The sequence below is a fragment of the Leptinotarsa decemlineata genome, unplaced genomic scaffold, assembly GCF_025532065.1.
Source record: "Leptinotarsa decemlineata unplaced genomic scaffold, Ldec_3_MD MMD2_tig00026336_RagTag_RagTag, whole genome shotgun sequence".
NCBI classification, from domain to species: domain Eukaryota; kingdom Metazoa; phylum Arthropoda; class Insecta; order Coleoptera; family Chrysomelidae; genus Leptinotarsa; species Leptinotarsa decemlineata.
In genome coordinates this window covers 2,372,897-2,394,697 of record NW_027412692.1, presented here as the reverse complement: position 1 = coordinate 2,394,697, position 21,801 = coordinate 2,372,897, and the positions used below count along the sequence as shown (strand labels likewise).

Below are 21,801 nucleotides of genomic sequence, written 5' to 3'. Positions count from 1 at the left end.
ATTTTGTTTTTCCTCAAATGGACTTCAAATGGAATATCAAATGCAACTTCTTCCCAATATAAGGGCGGATTCATGGGGCTGAGGAGGGTAATTTTATCCCAACGTCAGCGCTCAGTACTGAAATGAAAGGTAGAATTGGGTCATCTATTGTAAAGAAAATTACAAAACAAGCACTGTTTTCACACACGACAACTGCTACGCATGTTTCACCAACCAATCTAACGTCCTACACAAGTTTTTACACAGAATGTTTGTTGAAAGCTTCCACTGATTTATCGACTCATATAAAGATGAACAATGCATTGTTTAGAATGGGTCTTTTGTCACTGCTCATGCCAGACTAAGTTATTTCCAGACTTTCGAAAGCATACAAAAATCTAGTGTCATATACCGATCTCCAAAATTTCAGATAGTTTCCGTTCACTCTATGGCCGTTCTCCAAGGCATGTTGAGCTACACTAGATATTTTTGGTCTTCGAAATAGGATATGTTTTAGGTGTTCTTTGAAACATATGTTCCCGACTCTTCCAAAATACAAATCATTAAGTTATAAAACAACAATAAAAATTAATTGGCGCTCCGAGTCGACTTCATTGATTCCAGTGGCGCATTTGCTTTTTCAGCTGCAGGAAAACCCGAAAAAACCTGCAGCACCACATCATCTGAAGAACGTGATCTGCCAATGTCCTCTCTCTCATAAAACAAAATCTAGGGTGTCTCCAGAGGCTCCAATAAATTCAATACATCGCCAGAACACGTGACACAACTATAGTCAAACTCAAACCAGTCCGTTTCGTTTTTGACAAAAGCGTAATAATGACCAAATTCAACGCCAGAACCACAGTGAACAATGACTGCATGAATATTATAATAGTGGTCTGCTACATTGAAGTGTTCATCTATTTCGAACCTTCGTAAGAGTTTGGTGCTTCCGTCAGAGGTTGACTCATGTTTGAAGATCATCAGTGTTATTATTAGATTGACTGGTGCATCAGCTTTAATTTTTTCCTCATAACAGACAGTTAGTTTGGCGTATGATTGGCGATACAGTCGATCATCACCTGTTGAAAGTTCCATTTTCAGATTATTTAACAATAAGCTTTGCACGGACTGGTTATTAGTCATATTAGGAAACGCTAGTTGAAGTTCCAGAAATTCACATACGTTTTTGCTACGTCTTGAACATTTACTACAAAGTAAATAAGTGAGGATTTTTCCAGCAAAAAAGATTTACAAACACAAGACAAGATATACTGTATGGAATCATTCAATCTATAGCGGTCAGGAGTATTGATTCTGCTATTGTTTTGTTCACGAAGAGTATTCAAAAAAAACCCCAAGGATTCGAAACAATCCTCTTGTTGTCTTAACGAGTATCTAGTGGACTTCTCAGACTCCAGGAAATCGGTTGGAGGGAAAGATGATACATTCTTACGAAACTGCAGCTGCATGAACAGGTGTTTGAGTTTGGTGAATAAGTTTCTACTTATTCACCAAACTCAAACACCTGTTCTCATTCTCGTTCATCATTAAAACCTCGTTTTTGAAATTCTTCGTCATGAAAAACACTTGAAAAATGCTATTCATGTAGCAAGTGTTTCCTAATTTATCTAATCCAATTTTTTTTCAAGATTTTCAGGACAACTCTCTACTGATTCATAAGGAAGAACATGTTTCACATAATCTGCATAAGAAACATTTCTCAAGCTGCGATCGATCCTTCCAAGTGATGAACGGTTTCGTAGAGGGATCGATTCGGCTCTTGCTTCATGAAGCCCTTTCACTGTTACCAAATATTTCTTGGAGTGAGTTAAAAGTTTTAAAGGCTAATTCCACGTTGAACTTTATGTAAATTCGATGTAATATTTTTTATACGGAAGGAGTATGAATTTTGAAGTATTTTTTTTTTGAAAAGCACAAGATTCAACATGATTCTCTCTTAATTTACGGTTTGTGATTATGTACTGTACTGTAGGTACCTGACGTATTTGAAGGATAATCTGTGCTTTCATCTGTGTGTTGAGGACACTGGTGTGAGCTATCAAGAATATTCCATTGGTATTCTCCCTATAAACATCAAATTATAGACTCTGGTTACTTCTCATTACTAAGATATCTAAGAATGGTGAATCCTCCTTTCCAATTTCACCTATTCACCTCTTCAGGAGGTGAAGTGAACTGATCTGTTTTTAAGAACATATTAGCTATAAATGGAGACGGTGGTTTTTTTATTACCGTGCCATAGTGTTGTCTGTAGAAACAGTTCTTGAACTGGATGTAATAGTATTTTCTGCAGATTTCTGTTAGGTGTATATAGCATTCGACCACTGCGACCATCAACCCCTCAGAACATTTTTCAGATATTCAATAGTTTTTGTTATAGGTCACTTGGAAACAACGAGGATACATCAAATTATACCATAATATCTCTATCTCGTCACTTCCATCTGTTGTGAGATTGAGAGAGTTTCAAACGTTTCGGATGACAATTTAGGAATTTTATGAGTAGAAGAACTTATGGCGGAGACAATTGTTTGCATCGACTTGCCAGGTCTGTGAATTTTTGGTAGACCGCACGCATATTTTGAGAAGTGTATGATTGGATACCTGTAGACTCCTATTCAAAGTCGGTGCGATCTATATTTTTAATTTCTTCTGAAACCATCTCAGGCAATTATTTTCTTGGTGATTGTCAATTTTCTCAAAGTAAATTGACTTGTCCAATATAATTACCATACTGCCTTTGCCTGCTTACGGATATAAAACATATTTCCCTTTCAATCATTTGATAGTGTTTCTTTATATCTGATTCTACCCAAAAGTATCCTTGAGTGTCTGTTAAATATGAATTCAGATCAGTTTCAGAGTTTACTTCTTCTCCTGAAGACACCAACTTGGTTGGTGAAACGCACTTAGAGAAGGGTGTTGCAGTTCTCGTGTTCGCTTCGATCATTTACTACATTTCAAGTGAGTAGTATCATAATATATCTTGAAATATGTTTTTACGTTAACCAGTTGTCGCACCCCTACGAACGACAACTCTCAGAAGTCGAAACTTGTGCGAGCTAAGGACAAACGAAATCTTACCTTTTAACGTGTGATTTCCAAGACGGATTGGACGAAAGCAAGTGAAACTCGATCGTTCAGCCTGCGGCTTGAACCACCGACTGACACATCGGTCGATTGAGAGAGTGAACAAAGCACTCACGTCTAACCGCCCGGCAAATGTCTGAAATATTCAAGTATTTTAAATTTCAGGAGAGTGCTGATTAGCAGACTTCCTTATAATTTTCGATATCACTGAAAATAACGCCACTGGTATCATATATACATTTCAGATAGTGGTTTTTCATCAAGATGTACCTTTTTGTGCAAGACAGATCAATGAACTCAAAAAACGTAGTGCAAATTTGTTGCTGATTTGTTGGCCAGGTAGATACTTGATCAGGACCAGAAGTTTTATTATTGATGGGCTCTTTCATAATTAAAGTTTTCTCCATGAGGAAAATCGGCGTAGGTTTTATATAAAAGTAACTCGTTTACTGATTTTTACTTCAAAAGCAATAACTGTTTCTCATCTATATTAAGCGGGCATACTTGAAGACTAGCTTTAAATCAAATTATTCAAAGGAACAATTCGTTTAGGCCAGTCTTTCCTCACCTACACTGTAGGTTAATGGACTGACACTCATCATAAAACAACTACTTCTTGGGTTAATACCACGAAGGGCGTTGGATTATATCCGACAGGTGTCAGTGCAGGATTCTTCACACAAGTAATTTCTGCTTATGATTTTGGCGATACAACTGCTGGAATCGATTTTCAATCATTGGAACGAGCACTCTTGCTGACCGGTTTCGGGCTATTTGGCCTCTTGTCAGTACAACACGAAGTCGATGATTTCTTATAATTCGAAATCAAATCCTTTCAGAGTAGCATACCTCGAACAAAGCTGAAGCGAATAACAAGCAACATATCTGTGCGACAGTGTTGCCAACCGGATGAACTATAAAGTCGCTACACATGAAGCCATATTCCGCTACACTGCTTAATATTACGTTACGCTTGAATATCTGACGCAAATCAGTTCGCGCATACGCCCTATTCAAAATTGAATACTACAGTACTTCAGTTTGTGTACCGAGTACAGTAAAGAGTACTGTTGCAAACAATACACTGAGCTTTTGAACGATCACTCGTGACAGGTTTAATATATCCTTTCAAGTTGGAATCAGACAACCAAAGTTGAGAAAAGGTTTGTTGTCGAGACTTTTTGTATTTTTTTCAAAATGTCCCTTTCTCATGAGTTTCAACTGCGGTAGCTCTTTCAATCGATCTATAATCATCTTCCATATCCACTGTAATTTGTTCCATATAATTTATAATACTCGAGACTTCCAATTTCAAAATATTGGAGGTTATATGGATAAAAATATTCAAAAATATTCTTCTTTTTAATCATGTAATGGCCTCAGCTACTAGGACTACAGCGCATTGCATACAGTGCATTCAATTGTCAGCTTCGAGTGCTGTCCACTGCTTAGACTATTGAATTTGATGAAAATTCCGCTACTTTATGTTCAAATCCGCTACGCCGCTACCGTCGAGTAAATTCTGTTACGATAGCGGAATTCCGCTACGGTTGACAACACTGCTATACGAACTGAAAATATTTCTAATACCGTGATTCATCAATAGTATAATGACCATTGTAATGAGCCTTTTTTCCTGAGAATAGTACATCAAACGTGTCACGAGGGGCAGCACTAGTAGAAGGGACAAACATAAACTATTCACATGTAAAACAGTGTTATTTACGTAATATTAATTCATTATTTAAAAATATAAATCTGATATGAAAAATCATTTTGTGCTAGTATAATACCAACAAAGCATTGCTGTTTTGCGAATTGTACGTCGGATAATCGATATCCGGAAGAAAACGTGTTTTTTATACCATTTATAAAACCTCATATTAATGAGGTTAGATGTAAGAAGTGGATACATGCTTCGAGAAGAGTGGATTTATCAGCGCAAAAATAAATACATATTCATATGTTTTCTCTAAACATGAAATGAGTAGTAAACTTCTCATAGTTAATTACCATTGATTAGAATGAGATATAACCTCAATCTTTTAATAAACTATATTCATTTATTATATTTAATCAAATTTATTTCATTACCATCTATATTTGATTCATATTTCACTCGGAAATAAATCTGAAATTCATAATTATTTTAAATTTCTTTTATCACAGTTTGAATCTACCGCTACTCTTTTATTAGAGTCTGTATACTAACCTGTCTATTAATTAACTTTTTTTCCAGTTACTTTGAAATTACGGCATGTAAGCCAACGTTTCAATGTTACAACATTGTTTTCCTTTACAGTTGCAAATTTTAGTTTTGCTCCAGGAACAGTAAGTAAGTAAGTATTTTATTTAACCACTTTATATACAGTTGCATATTTGTAGCAAGTCACGAAAGTTTGTTCATTGGATAAAAACTTTAAGTAGATATAAAACTGGACATATACCACAATAGAATATAAACAGAATATACATATAAGAGTAAATAATTTAAAGATAATCTCTCAGTGAGCATAAATCAAATTATTCCACCTTGTTTCACCTTTTCTTCATATTCGTCTAGTGTATAAAAGGAATTTTCAATTGAGAAAAGTTTGATAATTTCATTGAAACAGAACATGTTGGCCTTTTTTAGATCATCTGAAAGGATATTATATTAGCTAAAATTTAAAGAATTATTTGCCGATTTGGTAAGTCTATATCTGGGTATTCTGATATTGTGTGCTCCTCTAGTATTTTGTTGATGAATATCAGACTGTGTAACTAAGTTTGGTAGATTCTGATGGATCTCCACAAGAGTACTTAAAATAAATAGACAAGGAATAGTCATGATCTTCAACTTTTTGAACAGTGGTCGGGCAGTCTCTCTATACTTGGCATTAGCCAAGATCTTTATAGCTTTTTTTGCTGTTGAAATACACTACATGCAGCAGATGAGCTACCCCAAAGCAATATTCCATAATTAAGATGGGTTTCAAATATAGAGAAGTAAGCGACTCTAAGAGTATTAGTGTTGGTAATAAGGCGAAGTTGTCGTAAGTTGAAAAGTGAGCTGGACAGTTTCAAGTTCAACTGCTTAATATGATTTGACCAACTGAGTCTTTCATTCAAAATAAATCCTAGCAGTCTCACATTATTTTCCACTAGTAGAGATGTATAAGTGGTAACTCAGGTCATTTATATATATGATGAACAACAGTGGGCCCAATACGGAACCCTGTGGAACACCAAATTTTACATTCCTAAAACTGTTAAAAAAAATCATGGGAAACACAATAAAAGGCCCTAGACAAGTCACAGAGAGTAATACCCATATGGTGACCTTGTTCAAGACCCTCAATCAGTCTCTCGACAACCCTTGTAGCTGCACTAGTAGTTGAGCGATTCAAGCGAAAGCCAAATTGTGATTCAAAGTATTTGGTCAATCTTTCTTTCATTATCATTTCAATTATTTTTGAAAAAATGCAAATAATTGATATGGGTCGATAATTACCAGTTTGTGTTCTATCGCCCTTTTTGAATACAGGGATTATTTTAGAAAATTTGAAAATATCAGGGAATTTTCCTGTTACAAACATCTAATTGATTAGATCAGTCAAAGGCTCAACAATTATGTTACTCACTGTTTTAATAATTCGATTGTTTAAATCATGAACAGCAGGACAGGTGGAGTTTTTAAATAAAGTGATGGCTTCTTTAACATGAGCTGGTTTAACAGGTTTCATGAAAAATGAGGAAGAAGGTGCTGGAAAATTTTTGAAATTCAATAATTCTAAGTCTGGCGCAGAAGGTAGGGACTTAATGATATTTTCCGCCACATTACTGAAGGAATCGATGAAATTCTCCGAACACAAGTCATTTGTTAAATTATAATTTTTTATTTTTACCGAATTTCTTTCATGATTGATTAAACACCAACTTGCTATTGTTTTATTTTCAGCTTCTAGAATATACTTATCGTATGCAAGTTTTTTGGCAAGAATTAGATTTTTTTCGTAATCTTTTTTGAAATCTTTATAAACCCTTAAGTTCGTCGGGTCTTTGGTTGAATCACATATAGTTTTTATACCCATTAATATATTTCTCTGCGACCTTAGTTCACTGGTGAACCAGACTACAGGTTGTTTTTACTTTTTTGTCTTAGTACTTTTTAGCGGAAAGATACTATCTATCAAATCATGTAGGGTAGTAACTAGGAAGGAGGCCATGATGTCAACATCTAGCACTAATTTCAAGTCATTCCAATTTACCTGAGATAACTGTTTTTTAATTTCGAGCAGTCCGGAATCTGTTAATTTCCTGTGAATAAAATTGAATGCACTATCAGGTTTTCCATCAACGACTATATACTGTCCTGCATGGTCAGAAAGACAGGGTTCCAACACTCCAGTCTTATAAGCATTTGGATTTAAGTTGGTGAGAATATTATCTAGACAGCTAGATGTCTGAGCAGATATCCTAGTAAAGTCTTCTATTGTTACAGAAAGAACATAAGAACCTACCAATCACAGAAAAGCATTTAGTATCGAGGAGTTTTCCCTAAAATCAATGTTGAAATCACCTAATAATATAACTTTTTTGTTGCTGTTGAGAAAATTGTTTAAAAGAGCTTCTAGATGTTTAAGAAAGATTTCAATATTGCCATTCCTGTTTGTATGATAGATCGTTATTATAAGCAAATTAAAATCGATTAGGTCGATACCGCAAAACTCAGCATTGAATTCATCACAATATGCTGTGAGTTTAATAGATTTGAATTTAATGTTATCCTTCAGAAAAATTGCAACACCCCCATGTTCCCTTTGGGTTCAAAAAAAATAACTTGCAAGTTTGTAGCCATATATATTGATAGATTTTTTCTTGTGTTAAAAACATTTTTTTTTAATTGTACTTTACCATATGTTTATATGAGGATAAGACAGTGTTTATCCCTACCGAACTACTAGCGCTGCTATAGAGTGATTTTTCGTACTTCAGGAAAAAGGTTCATTGACTGTATTCCACCGTCTTACTGCACTGCACTGGATCGGATATTGGATATCGAGTGAGTTATTAATTCCCCGTTTCATATCAAAATAGAATATTTCACAGGCAGTTTTGATCCGGATATAAAAGATGGTAACTTTATCTCGAATCTCAATTCTGTAACGTTCTCTTTCATTCTCAAAATGAGGACTTTCTATCTCATAGTTGCATTTACTGTGGCGTTGTTTTTCTTTTCTGTGAGTGGTTCGCCGGTGAATTCTACAACAACAGGTAAAATTTTTGTAAGATAACCAGTCTCGAGTACAGCTTTATTAATTTTTAGCTGTACCAGAATATGACGAACTGGAGTTCGTGAAAATTTCTAATATTGTGAACGTTCCTTGTAGAAAAGGATTTCGGAGGATTCGCAACAAGTGCCGACCTACTTCTTGAATATTTTTTTAACAAATGGTGATGATGATGACGGCAAGGTTTTGCTAATGTTGACGTTATGAAATAATGCACTTCTATAGATTTTCTTGATTAGCATAATTATAGACGCAAAATTCTTTACTTTTCGTCAATCAAGTTGGTATAATCAGTAAATGATTGTACCTACCTATCTAAAAATAAAAAGATATTTTTATATTTCACAGGAATTGACAAATCATCATTGACTGTTGATTTGAATTCATAATGAATTTTGTTTATGCAATGGTTTTGTTCTTGTTCTATAATTTTCAATACAGTTTTTCCTTCGATATACAGATTCTCATTTCACAATAACATTTGAAGTCCTGTTTTTCTTAGAAAAAAACAAGAACTACAGGAAAATCTCTTAGGCGCTTTCAGAGTACCTAAGAGAGCGCATAGTAACGAGTCACATTGGATTTGAATTGTTGGAGATCATATCCATTTGGAAAACCGTTCTCAGAAAGTTTATTCACTAAACGCATTTCTCCAAATAAAAGAGTTATCAAACAGTGAAATTCGAGGTACATTGAGTTGAACCTCAAAACACTTTCCCTGAAAATATCTATAGGAAAGAGACAAACCTTCAACCTTTGCAAGTTCCAGTGTCCATTGGAAAACGACCCCATAATGGGAATGCCATCGGATGAGATGCTTTCCCAGTATAGCTTCGGAAAAAACTTCAAAACAATTATAACAGGCAGAGAAGCATGGAAGGGAGGACCTCCATTAAATGCAGAGATTGCCTTTTACACAGACGGCTCAAAAACTGAAGAAGGTGTTGGAGCAAGAATCTGTATAACTAAAGCAAAGACAAAAGTCTCACTAAGCTTAGGTAAAAAAGTGACGATATTCCAGGCAGAAACGGCAACAATACGTCACTGCGCAGAAGAGTTGCTAAGGCAAGAGTTTAAGGAAAAGACTATTGCAATATACTCTGATAGCCAAGCAGCTATAAAAGCAATTAACTCCATGCAGGTCAATTCCAAACTGGTCTGGAATTGCCTAGAAAAGCTACAAGAACTAGGTAGACAAACCGGACTGTCATTAGCCTGGGTACCAAGCTACACAGGATACAAGGGCAATGAAGAGGCTGATTCACTAGCACGAGAAGGAGCACAATGCTCCCCCATTGGCCCAGAACGCTTTTGTGGTACAGCAAAAGCGCTGCGAAAAACTTGTAACAGCAACTGGAAGGAAAAACAATCTCGAAAATGGTGGGTTAAGGCGCCGGGTGTGAGACAGGCCAAAGAGTTCATTAAAGAGCCATCGCCAAAATTCACGGAGTACCTACTAAGTCTGAATAGGCGATCAACTAGAGTTCTGTGGTCTGGCTATTGACGGGACACTGTAGACTCAACAAACACATGAACAACATCGGACTGGCATACACAGCCCTATGCAGGCGTTGCCAAGAGGATGAGGAAACCTCCGTACACATACTATGCTATTGCGAAGGTCTGTCAAGGATAAGGTTTGCAACATTAGGGGAGGAAAAACCAAAACCCTCTCAATATATGGGGAACTTGACGTCTGGCCTATGGCATCTAGCTACAAGGACGGGCCTAGAAAAGGAACTCTAGTATACATGAGGGCACACACAATAGACCTGCAAAGGTCGCAGTGTAGTGACTGTTCAGCACAAAAGTCCCATATTAATCTAATCTAATCCAGTCTCCAGTCAGGTGGATGGCTCTTTTCTGGATGGAATCCAGCAACTTCTGGGTATGCTAAGGGGCGGAGCACAATAAATGATAACAATACTCCAAAGAAAGTCTGATCTGAGGTTTATAAAGCATCAGTAGTTGCTAAGATGTGTGGAATTTTCTGGTTCGGAAGAGTGTTCCAAGCTTTTGAGAAGCAGCCTTCGCAATTTCAGCGACATGATTGTGCTAAGCGGAATTGTCTGTCCTGACATTATTACATCTGGTTCGGAGACATTTATCTTTTTGGGGAAAACCGATGCCTGGGTTTTTGTGGCATTGAATTGAACCTGGTTACTCTCACCCCAATTCAAAATCACTTCTAGATCCTCATCAACATATGCAACCTCCTGCTGCCGGTAAAGATGTGCATCACACCCGCGTTGAAGTATGGAAATTACATAAACTCGTCTCTCAAAGTGATAGATGTTTTCCAGCATTTTTTCTAATCACCAGAGCCCCAATACTCTTCTCAAAGTGTGTTTCACCAACCAAGTTGGCATCTTCAAGAAATGAAGAAAACTTCTTCATCTTCTGAAGACGTCAGAAATGAAGAAAACGCTAACTTGGGTGATGTAACGAACGTCAAGAAAAGTATTGCAGTTCTGGCGACCTTTTTTATGATTATGCCAGGAGAGTTGTGGAATTGGCCGCGGTGGTAGTGCGCCCGACTCACGATCGGAAGATCGTGGGTTCGATTCCCGCCTCGACTAGATATTTTTCTAGAGAGAATTTATCTGGTTGAGGCTGGAATGATTCTGCAACTGTGTTAGGAATCACACGTTAAAAGGTAAGAACTCGTTAGTCCTTAGCTCGCACAAGTTTCTCAACTTCTGAGAGTTGTCGTTCGTATGGGGGTGACAGCTGATTAACGGAAAAACAGATTTTAAACAGATTCCAGTTCGACCTTTTGTTCTCACAAACATCAACATGTTCTTGATAATATGTTTATTTTGGTCCACCCTCAATCATTCTGCAGCGCTGGACCTTACTTCAGGTAAGGTCCATTTGTATTTGTATCAATGACGTATATTATTCAGAATGGAAACACATAATATTCAGAGGTGATACCTACCATTGCTTTCGGAGTACCTTTTTTCTGTTTGAAATGACATAGGCATGATGACAGTATGTTCTTCTTTTCCGCGGAATTTCTAGACCTTCGTTAAGACATTTATTATTACTATAAAGACAGTTTTTCCAAAATACTTCAAAATAAACATGTTTATCACCATTCATTTATATAAATATACGGTGTCATTAGTTTTATCGGATAAATGCAACATCCACATCGTCTAGTTCATTGACGTATCTATCTTATTCTCAACCTCACCTAGCCTGTTGTTTTGAAATTGAGATATTATAATCTACAAATGTAATTGACTTCTTATCCAAATGAAAGCCCTTTTTCAGTACTGAATAGGTCAGCACAGCCTATTAAAAAAGCCAAAACTTCAAGCCAATTTTTCAAGAGGCTATAAAATCGGTGCCTGTGCGGACTTAGCATTTTGCATTGGATGTTAATCTTAATGAATTAAAAATAAAGGATGTTCAATGAATATTTGGTTTTCCAAAGTTTCGTTTCTTTCAAATGACTCTCTATTTATTTCCACTGGATTGATTTCCTTCGGAAAAATTATACTATAAAAAATTTAAAGTTGACTAGACCTATTGGACTGGAATTCAGAGTCAGATTCATGTCACAAAATGAGTTCATTTGACACTCAATGTCTCCTATTCGATTCAATGAAATGAGAGTCATTTTCAAGCGAATGTTCTTGAGACTAGTGTATTATTTCAAAATTGAAAAAGGCGAAATTAATCCTTAGAAATGAAGCTTCATGGCTCTTCCATCTCAAAGGGAAAAAGAAAGCAATCAAGTTTGAAATAAACTCTTCAGGTACAAAGATGTGTAGGTGGATCATGTAGAGAAGTTACTTACAAATACAGTCTGAAAAGAAGAAGAAGTCGTCTTTAAACATCCTGTGAACATTGAATAACTATTGATTTTCTACTTCAAATAGTCGTTATGGCATCGAATCAGATATTATTCATAGGAACACTACATAATATATTTAGTGGGAGATATCAAAGTTTTGGAATTCGACAGTTGTTTCATTATTTCTTTAGCACCTTTGTCATCCATGACATGAAGTCGTAATATTATGAATGAAATGAGTGTTTTTTTTATAATATTATGGGATTCCTGGAAAGGAGTAATTGAAGTGAAAAAATCTAATATGAGAGCCGTGAACGAATAATTATACGAAACGGTCTTTGAGGAATCTGGAGAGTCACAAACAAAAGTAATCTGGCAATCATTGAAATTTCAATTAGTATCTAAACTCTCAGTGATAAAATCTAAGGACTGAGGAATGTCAAGTGCAACTTGATAAATGAATGAGGTATCTATGGGGTTAAGTGGGGATAATCATCCTCCAACATCAATACTCAATACTGAAATGAAAGTTGGAACTGAAACCTCTGTTCCTAAACAACAGAACTGTTACATTCTTAACGACGCACATTTCACCAACCAATCTTTTTTTTTTAAACAAAACACAAGCACTATAGGAAAATCCTTAAGGCGCTCTAAGAGCGGTGCCTGTGCGAAAATAGTTATTCACGTTGGATTTGAATCGCTGGGGATTATATTCATTTGGAAAAACGTTCTCAGGAAGTTTATTCCAAATAAACGTGGTTTTTCAGATGAAAGAGTTCGTGAACAGTAAAGTTCGAGGTGTACTGAGTTGAACCTCAAAACGATGAGCAGCCAGTCTATCGCGTATTTCTGATATGTACCGCTCTTAGTGGAATCAAATGTGCTAAGTCACTTGAACACTTTCCGTTAAAATAATTATAGAAGAGAGACAAATCTCCAACCCTTCTTCGATGTTCCAGACTATTAAGGTTGCAAGTGATGTTCGCGTCTCCAACCAGGCGGATGGAATTCTGAATGGAATTCTGCAGCTTCAGGGTATGCTTAGGGCGGAGCTGCATACATGAGAAAAACACTCCAAACAAGGTCTGATCTGAGCTTTATAAAGCATCAAAAGTTGCTGAGGTGTACAGTTTTCTGGTCCAAAACAGTTTTCCAAGCTTTTGGGAAGCAGCCTTTGCAATTCCAGGGACATGATTGTACCAAAACATATTGGTGTCCATTTTAACCGGCAACAAACTTATCGAAGGAGAAAGCGGAATTGTCTATCCTGACATTATTACATTCGGTTCGGAGAAACCGATGCCTGGGTTTTTGTGACATTGAAATCACTTCTAAATCCTTATTAAAATATGCAACCTCCTGCTACCGGTGAAGATCTGGAGACTTCAGGAGAGAAAGTACACTACTTCCTAACTCTGAATCTGTATGCTTCCACTTTCTGACATATATCAATGATTTCTTGTAGAAATCGTGTAGAAATTTCTCGCGAAAGTTCCCGCTAATTTACCGATTCATATAAAGACGAACAATGGACCGTTTGGAATGGGAACAGAAATATAGTGTCATATACCGATCTCAACAATTTCATAAGGTTTCCATTTATTATATGTATAGTCCTTCTCCAATGTATGTTGAACGTCACTGGATTTTTTGATCTCCGAAATCAGATGGCTCGCCTAATTTGACCAATGTATTTTTGTCACAGTCCTCACAGCGTATTTCATATATTCCCGACTTTTCATTTTCCAACATTTTGTCTCCAGTGTGACTAAACATTTGTTGGTGTCACCAAGAAGTTTGAAGGCTACTTTTCCGTTCCTTTTAATGGAAATCGAACTAATCCGTTGGTTCATACGGAAGGGCAATGAACTCAAAAATATTTTTTTTTGTAAAAACCGAAGATTTACGAAGATTCCTGCTGAATTTACGGTTTCTAATTGACGTAGGTATGTATTCGAAGAATGCCCATGGCTTTAAGCAATATGTTGTGGACAGTAGTGTGAGTTATCAGAAATATATCTAAAATTATTGGCATTCTTCCTATAGACAACAAATTCTAGACTCTGATTACTTCTAATCTCCTAGAAATCGAAGAATGGTAACTACTCATTATTTTCAATTTCATATCTTTGGAGATTTGTTCAAAACAATCACTTATCCCCAATACGAGTACCAGCGCTGCAATACTCCAAACCCGTGGCGAGTATTATCTTCTTTCTCAATTCAAATCTGCTCACGATTATGAACATATCAGCTATAAACGGGAACAGTGGGTTTTCTATTACCGTGCCTTCGTGCTGTCTGTAGGAACAGTTGTTGAAATAGAAGCAATACCATTCCTAGCAGATTTTTGTTAGGTGTTAGAAGTAGTCTTTCACTACTTCTCCGCTGAAACCGTTGACTTTCAGGAGATTTTTCACGAATTCAATAGTTCTTGGCTCGGGGACACTTGGAAACAACGAGGATACATCAAAGTATATTAAATTTTCTTCATCTTGCAGTTTCTGTTTGTGTTACACCCAGCAATTATCCGATTTCTCAAATCTTCCATTGGAGAATAAAATAATGACAGGTGGACCCATTGGAAATAATCCAGGAAGTTTGAGTCCGGTGATCGAGCAGGCCATAAGTGAAGCTCACCTCGACCAATCCAGCGATCTACGTATGTTACTGTTGAAAACTCTCGAGCCAATATGCTAAAATTCGTTGGTGCACCACCGTGCATGAATCACATTGCATTTGTTGTAACAAATGGTACATACTTCAGAAACTGAGGTAGCGTTTGTACCGGCGGTAAACCTCGCCGGTATTCTTTCTTGCAGAAATATACCGATCCTATTAGGAAGAACTGATGTTGAAAGCGTTTTCAAGCATCTCATGTGAATTTTTTTCAGCCAAAACATGCTTATTGTGGAAATTTCTTATGGCATTTCTTGAGAAACTGGCTTCATCGGTAACAAAAATTAGCATCAGTAGTTCAGGGATTTGAAACAATGTGCGCAAAAACAATTGACACAATGCAATACGTGAAAGAAAATCTGCGCTAAGAAGTGCCTGAACTCTGTTAATGTGGTATGGGTACAACAAATATTCTCTAAGAATTTTCCAAATTGTCCCGTTACTTACATTTAAAGTATTTTCGATTTTTCAAGTAGAGGTAGCTGAATCTCCTTCTCTATCATGACCAGCACAGTCTTTTCTACATCTACTGTTATTACTGTCAATGGCCTTCCTGGTCCTCCATTTCGCTTCAATGCTCCTATTTCACGAAGTCGTTGATGTATACTTTGGTAGGTTTTTCTATTAGGCACATTACGATTAGGAAATTATTCTTAGTACAACCGTCTAGCTTCCAATGAATTGCCATCAGCAAGTCCATAAATGAAATGCATGTCAGCCATCTCTGCGTTACTATAGCCATTCAAGATAGAGGACTTCAACAACAAGACTTTGAATATTGAACACAGAAAATGCACGTCAAATTGACAAAGTCAATCGGTTTCAACCTAATCGACACATACAAATGATCACTTATGAGACATACTATTCAAATTGAATGTCTGCAGCCGTTTGTAGTAATCGGAATGTTGTTGATAGGTTGGGGAATGTTGTTAATGTCGAAATTGTTTTTTGCCCTGTATCTAAGCGCCCTTTCAAAAATCATCAGAAAACAACATATCCTTAGAATAGTCCAAGGAATGTTTCCTTTTCCTTTTTGCCTATATATACATTATTTCCCCTAAAAATACTTCCCCCTCGAAATCCAGAAATTACCCCCTACTCGAAATTCAAATCCTAATCAGCCCTAGTCTGATTTGAATGGTTACATATGAATACTGGACACTGAAACGTCTGAAATTTCGAAGCATTCTAAATATTCAAAGAAAGTGTTGAATGTCTTCTTTAGGATTTTTGAAATCACTGAGAGTAAAGCCACCGGTTTAGATTTTTTTCCATTTTGTTTGTTCCATTTGGATCAAAGCTGAGCTTGAGTGGTTTTATGTTATGAAGGATATACCCTTTTGAGCAAGACGAATATTGAGCACAAAAAAGATCAGAACAGACTTCTTTATAATTTTCTATATCGCTGAAAGTGAAACCACTGGTTTATATGATATATACATTTCAAATTGTGATTTTTTGTCAAGATTTTTTTGTGCCAGAAAACATCAGTGCAAGTTTGTTGGTGATTTGGTGAACAGGCAGACACTTGATTAGGACCAGAAGTCTTATTGACGATGAGCTGTTTCAGAGTCAACATTTTCTTCATGAGTGAAATTTTGCAAGGGTGGCGTGAGCATTATATAAACGTATCTCTTTCACTGATTTTGCCTCACAGTTTTTTTCATGTCGATTAATGATTACACTGGTCTACAGTGGTTTTGTTGCCCTAGATATAAGATTGATTTTGGGTGTATTTATACTCACAATTCATGAAATCATCAATGGTTTTGTAAGATTTGCTCTCGTTTTCTTTTAAATATTTTTTTTCATTTTACGTTACAAAAATTCGAAAACCAGAAACAAAATAACAGATATATTTATAATCTCAGTTTTATTTGGAAAAAAATATGATACTTTGAAGTAAATAGAGAGGGAAATTTCGAAAACATGTTATATTTCCATGAAACGCCTTTTAAGAGCTTTTTTTTTATAATTTTTCAGAGGACAATCTCTTTTTAAAGACCAGCAGTAATCGGCCATCATGTGACAATCCCATCGACCCTGATATCTTTCTTCCATTACTTTTAGATCCTGGTGGAACCGCTCTCCCTGCTCCTCACTATAATTTCCTAAATTATCTGGAAATTTATCCAAATGGTTGCGAAGATAGTGTAACTTGATACTCATATTTGCTCCTAAAATCTGAAAGTTTGTCAGCATATTTTGTACAATTTCTTCATAATTTGGTGATTTATGGTTACCTTGGAAATTTTCGACTACCAACACAAAACTTTCCCAAGCTTTACTTTCCGGAACAGTCATAACTTTAATAAAATCAGTGTCTTTCATCAATTGCCGTATTTGAGGACCATCAAATATTCCACCTTTCAACTTTTCCATACTAAGTTTTGTAAAAATTTTCTACAAATATATTTAAAACAATCTCCTTCCTTGTCCAAAGCTTTTACGAATTGCTTTATCATTCCTAACTTAATATGCAATGGTGAAAGCCAAAAACGTTCTTTCCCAAAAATTAATCACTCCTAAAAAATATACCTCCTTCAATTCATATAATTTTGTCTCTGCTCACCAACGCTCTCTTATTACATTAGCTTTACCGACAGTTAAAGAATTTCTTTCAGGCCAAACATCTTGTTCCCAATTATATTGCTTTGCTCTACTGTCCCACATACAAATGAAGCAAGGGTATTTCGTGTATCCACTTTGTTGACCAAGTAAAAAATTAACCATTTTTAAATCCACACAGATCGACCATTGATGCTCCGAGTAATTGATTTTTTCTAAAACTAATTTGACATTTTCATATTCTTCTTTGAGTTTTGTAGAATGGGCAATTGGAATTGATGCAAATTTATTTCCATTATGCAGTAAGACGCATTTTAAACTTCTTTTACAGCTATCAAAAAAAAGACGCCACTCAGTAAGTTTGTATTCTTTCAAACCCATGTCCAGAAGTAGCTTCGCAATATTATTACAGTATACCAATCCTTCATTTTCATCAAAAAATTATAATAGCTCACTTTCTCGCGTTCTGTACGTTGTAATTGTAACTGTCGGTACCAATAAATTTTTTTCTTTCAATCTTGAAGCTAACAATTCTGATCCTTGTTTTGATAAATTTAGATCACGTATTAAATCACTGAGTTCATTTTGAGAAAACAACTTTGGCGTAGATGTTTCACCCTCCCATTCACTTCCACTGGTAGACTGATTCGATTTCTGTGAATTTGGCAACATCATTGTTTCTGAGGGCATGCGAATCACTTTTGAAACATAAATAGGCCGAGGGAGATTTTCACTGTGTAAAACAGGACATTTTGTAGACTGTAAGTCTGGATATCTCCACGTTTGATTTCGATTAAAACGATTAGCATCTACTACGCAAAAGTAACAATCATCGAAATGATTCTTAGGCTCCATTCAGATCATAAGAATACCAAAGTCTAATCCAGAACGTTCTCCTTTTTTCCACAACCGCAAAGACTCAACGCAAGACCTACAAACTTTATTAGGAACCCATGATTTATCTAATCTGTCCATTTTAAAACCGAAATATTCACCATAAATTTCCTTAACAAAGTCTGTGATATTTCTTTTTTGTTTTTTTGATATATAAATACCACAAATATAACAGAATAAATCACTACTATATTTGCACTTCCTTCGTGACAAACTCATGTTTAAAAAGACAAGATAAATATATTAGAACCGACACTCAACAATTGAAACAAAATATTAACATACAACAACTTATCCAGATTTCCGTGTTAGTACTTCAATATTATCAAATAACTGAGTTCTCAACTGTTTTGCAGAGCAAGGAGCCCGAGAAGTGGGGATCACGTGATGTTTGTACGCGCAAAGAAGTTGCGCAAAAGCCTAATCATGACTGAGAAAATAAATTATTATTAAAAATACAAGATACGTAAAAATCATAATAAATAGAGCACATTCAGTACTTTCATAAAAATATTCGTGATTTAGGCACTCCAAAACATAAAAATTTGCAAAAATATCCAGGGAAACACAAAAAACATTTTTTTTGTAGAGCTGTGTCATACGAGTACATTTGTTTGCTTTGTAACATTATCGAGACTTCAGTCACAATTTTTATTGGGAGAGGAATCATATTTTCTACAATGTACAACCAAGTTTTGAAATTAGTCAACTGAAAATATTTGAATTACGGCGATTCATCGAAAGTCTACAATGAGCATCGAACTTGACAGAATTCAACCATCTTACTCTAGAAAATTACTTTCGCACTGCACTGGACGTAATATTGCATATAGAGTGAGTTTACTGATATGCCGTTTCATATAAAAATGGAATATTGCGCAAAAAGTTTTGATTCGAATATAAAAGATGCTAACTTCAGCTCGTATCTCAATTCTGCAACGTTCTCTTCCATTTTAAAAATGAGGGCTTTCTATCTCAAAGTGATATTTACTGTGGTGTTGTTTTTCTTTTCTGTGAGTGGTTCACCGGTGAATTCTACAACTATAGGTAAAAGTTTTTTGTACGATAATCAATCTCAAGTAAAGCTATATTAATTTCCAGCTATACCAGAATTTGACGAACTGGAAGTCAAGAATAGTGTTAGTTATAGTATTGTGATTGTTCCTTGCAGAAGAGGATTTCGAAAGATTCGCAACAAGTGCCGACCTGTGTTTTCACCAATTGGTGATAATGATGACAGCAATGTTTTGTCAATGTTGACGTTATGAAACAATGTACTTTTCCAGATGTCTCATTCTTGATTTGAAGAGTTTATATTGCTTTTTTTAATAAAACTGAATTTTTCCCGTTTAGCATGCAAAGAGACACAACATTCTTTACTTGTCGTCAATCAAGTCGATATCATCAGTAGATGATTGTACCTATCTGAAATAATAAAATTTTTTTATATTCCACAGGGATTGACTAGTAATTACACAGGCCAACAAAATAAATGTTTTTGAAAACTTTGTTCACTTTGATAGCTGATTTTTATAGATTTTTATGTGCTGAATCCAAATCTGGTCTCAGTTTTTTGTATCACCCATAGTTTTTGAGAAATTGACTTTTATTTATATAATTCAAAATCTGTAAAGTATATGGTAAAATTAACGAAACACTATGTTAAATCACTATCATAGTTTTTATTTACAGTAGGTTACTTGAAATATGGACACCGTGTTGTAATGTAGGTTTCACTAGTCAGGTGGAACTGGTTTATACTTCCTTTCTATTTTTTCTTTGAAGTTTATTGTGTAGGTTTTCCTGCGATGAGTCTCTTGTTGAGCTCCATGATGAAGTGATTAACAGTAGTATCCCATCATGTTGATGTTCCAGGGGCCCTGGCAACGTTTTTCCGTTTTTCTATCAATTTAATAGCTTGGTGAAAACGATCACCCTGTTCCTCACTAACATCTCCCAAATTTTCCGGGAAGTGATCAAGAAGGTACGATATTCTGAGTATTTTGCATTTTCTATAAATGTTGTAACAACTTGCTTGAATTATACACATGCTTCTTTCTCATGTATGATCATTGTGGTTTCAAAGTTTACGTCGAACATCATTTTTCGAATGTCGGGTCCTACAAAGATGCCTTCCCTAAGTTTAGCCTCTGAAAGGTTTGGAAATTTCTGACAGAGATACTTGAAACAAGGTTCATCTTTAGGCAATGCCTTTACAAACTGTTTCACGAGGCCTATCTTTATATGTAGAGGTGGTAAAATAATGTTTCTAGGATTTACAAGATTTTTGCAGAGAATGTTATTCTCGCCGGGTTTTAAAGGATCCCTCATAGACCAGTTATTTCTGCCACAATGTTGATCCCTTGCTCTACTGTCCCATTCACACAAAAAACATGGAAATTTGGTAAACCGCCTTGCTGACCAAGAAGCATGCATGTTACTTTCAAGTCACATATCATGTTATTTTCAAGACACATATCATCCAACCATGAGCCGAACAGCACTATTTCTAGGTTTACATAGGTCTCTTCCATATGTACAGAATGGCCAACAGGTATAGATGCATAAGTGTTACTATTGTGTAATTAAACGGCTTTCAAACTAGTTTTGGAAGAATCAATAAACAGCCTCCAATCTTATTTTTTGTATTCAACACCAAACTCTTTGATCAGACCTGGAAAGTCTGAGCAATACACTAAATTACCTTCTTGTTCAAAAAATTTCAAAAACTGCTGCTCTCTCTTCCTATACACATATATGCTAGTTCCAACTATCATCAACTTTTTTTCTTGTAGTCTAGAACCAAGCAAATCAGCTTTTCCTTTTGTTGATCCAAGATCCCCAACTAAGTCTGAGTAAACAGTTTAGGCTCTATATTTGCTGTAGCATATTGGAACTCTTTATCATCTTGCTCATCTATATCTGTCAGTAAATCAGAAAACATTTCAGTTTGAACAGAATTCAAATCATCTGGAGGTTCTGGAACCGGCAAATCTACATCGTGCCCTACTGGGCAGAAATTAGGTTATTAACTTCCTGTTTTTTGAGTTATGGCCAGTAATATCAATACTACAGAAGTAGCAATCATCAGTGTGGTTTCTAGGTTTCCTCCATACCATAGGAACAGCATACTCAAAGGCTTTTTCACCTTTTATGACCATTTTCTAAGATCTTCAACACAAACATAACATACCTTATGCGGGGCCCAAGATTTATCTTGGTCACCAAGTTTAATTCCAAAATATGAGAAATAAACCTTTTTCACAAAGTCTGTAATGCTGCTTTGATGTTTTTTAATAACACCACTCACCACAAATATAACAAAAACTGTCAGCAGAGTTCTTACAACCGCGATTAGACATTTTAATGAGCACATGTACTGGAAACCAGAAAGTAAGGTTAGGTTGACAGTAAACAAAACATCGGCTGTGAACAGAAAAATTTAATTCCCCTTCTTCTGGGCAGTAAATGTGTTTTAGCAGT

The 21,801-nt window shown here is 35.7% G+C and overlaps 1 protein-coding gene and 2 long non-coding RNA genes across 3 annotated transcripts; all 3 read left to right on the top strand.

The window, feature by feature from the left end:
* Positions 1–8,076: 8,076 nt before the first annotated feature.
* Positions 8,077–8,819, top strand: LOC111518187 (uncharacterized). The gene is made up of 2 exons (XR_002723923.2): positions 8,077–8,349; positions 8,402–8,819. It is a non-coding gene; the product is annotated as an uncharacterized lncRNA (long non-coding RNA).
* Positions 8,820–9,159: 340 nt separating this feature from the next.
* Positions 9,160–9,870, top strand: LOC141485819 (uncharacterized). Its single transcript, XM_074183363.1, has one exon. The coding sequence runs from the start codon at positions 9,160–9,162 to the stop codon at positions 9,868–9,870; it is 711 nt and encodes a 236-aa protein (XP_074039464.1).
* Positions 9,871–18,759: 8,889 nt separating this feature from the next.
* Positions 18,760–19,838, top strand: LOC111518188 (uncharacterized). The gene is made up of 2 exons (XR_002723924.2): positions 18,760–19,365; positions 19,420–19,838. It is a non-coding gene; the product is annotated as an uncharacterized lncRNA (long non-coding RNA).
* Positions 19,839–21,801: the final 1,963 nt, after the last annotated feature.

Excerpts from the sequence above, each read along its gene's own strand:
- LOC141485819 (XM_074183363.1), top strand. The coding sequence starts at position 9,160 with ATGGGAATGCCATCGGATGAGATGCTTTCCCAGTATAGCTTCGGAAAA.